A 710-nucleotide genomic window follows, 5' to 3' on the forward strand; every position below is an offset into this window, starting at 1 on the left:
CTACCTAAGGTAGTGACTAGAAGTGAGGTGAGGCAAATAGCGGCTCGGCTGCCAGTAGCTGGCTCAGTTCTTACTGGTAAGTTTAGGTACCTACCTACCTTGGCACGCAACCCCGCGTTCAGGCCTTTAACTTCTGCGCACGGGGAAAAAAATCGCTTGTCGTATTTNNCCAGCAACAACTCCCAGTTTTCGATCACTCGGCGGCTGACTTTACTAAAGTCGGTCCTCGCCGCGCCCACATGGAGCAGTATTTTCGAGCCCTTGGTTTGTGGAACGCAGACCAGGTCCAGGAGATTCGCGTCCTGCGGGCGGAAGAGAGGTGTAACAAACTCCAAAAAAAGAACAATAAAAAAGTCAGCCAAGTTTACTTCGAGTACGCGATAGACTACGGAGTTTGGTTTAGCCTTCGTAAGTTCTACCACTCTAGCCTTTCACTCACTATTTACTAATCGCATTACAGTCGACCTCGGCAAGCTACCACAGGAAGACCATCCTTGGCCTCATCCGGTGGCTGCCAGGCCTAAAAGCAAGGACCTTTCGGAGGGTGTGTCTTGGTACTACCAAGATTGGCTGCTTCGCAAACGGACTGTTCCAATGCCCCAGGGAGAGTCCTCAAAGGCGCCCAAGTCCGAGGCTTCTGCCAAGGATATGGACATGCCTGGACCCCAGACCCAACCTGCTGTGCTAGCAGAGACTTCTCAGAAGTCTCC

The 710-nt window shown here is 52.1% G+C and overlaps 1 protein-coding gene across 1 annotated transcript in view; it reads left to right on the forward strand.

The window, feature by feature from the left end:
* Positions 1–239: 239 nt before the first annotated feature.
* The window catches only part of FTJAE_14258 (uncharacterized protein), a gene marked incomplete at both ends in the record, with an annotated part of 857 nt that continues 386 nt past the window's right edge, over positions 240–710 (forward strand). The window contains 3 exons of the mRNA XM_037347469.1: positions 240–408; positions 461–544; positions 604–710. The exon at positions 604–710 is cut by the window's right edge and continues 386 nt beyond it. Coding sequence (XP_037198738.1) covers positions 240–408; positions 461–544; positions 604–710 — 360 coding nt within the window. The remainder of the gene's footprint in view (positions 409–460; positions 545–603) is intronic.

Source organism: Fusarium tjaetaba (assembly GCF_013396195.1).
Source record: "Fusarium tjaetaba strain NRRL 66243 chromosome Unknown NRRL66243_c0000661, whole genome shotgun sequence".
NCBI lineage: Eukaryota > Fungi > Ascomycota > Sordariomycetes > Hypocreales > Nectriaceae > Fusarium > Fusarium tjaetaba.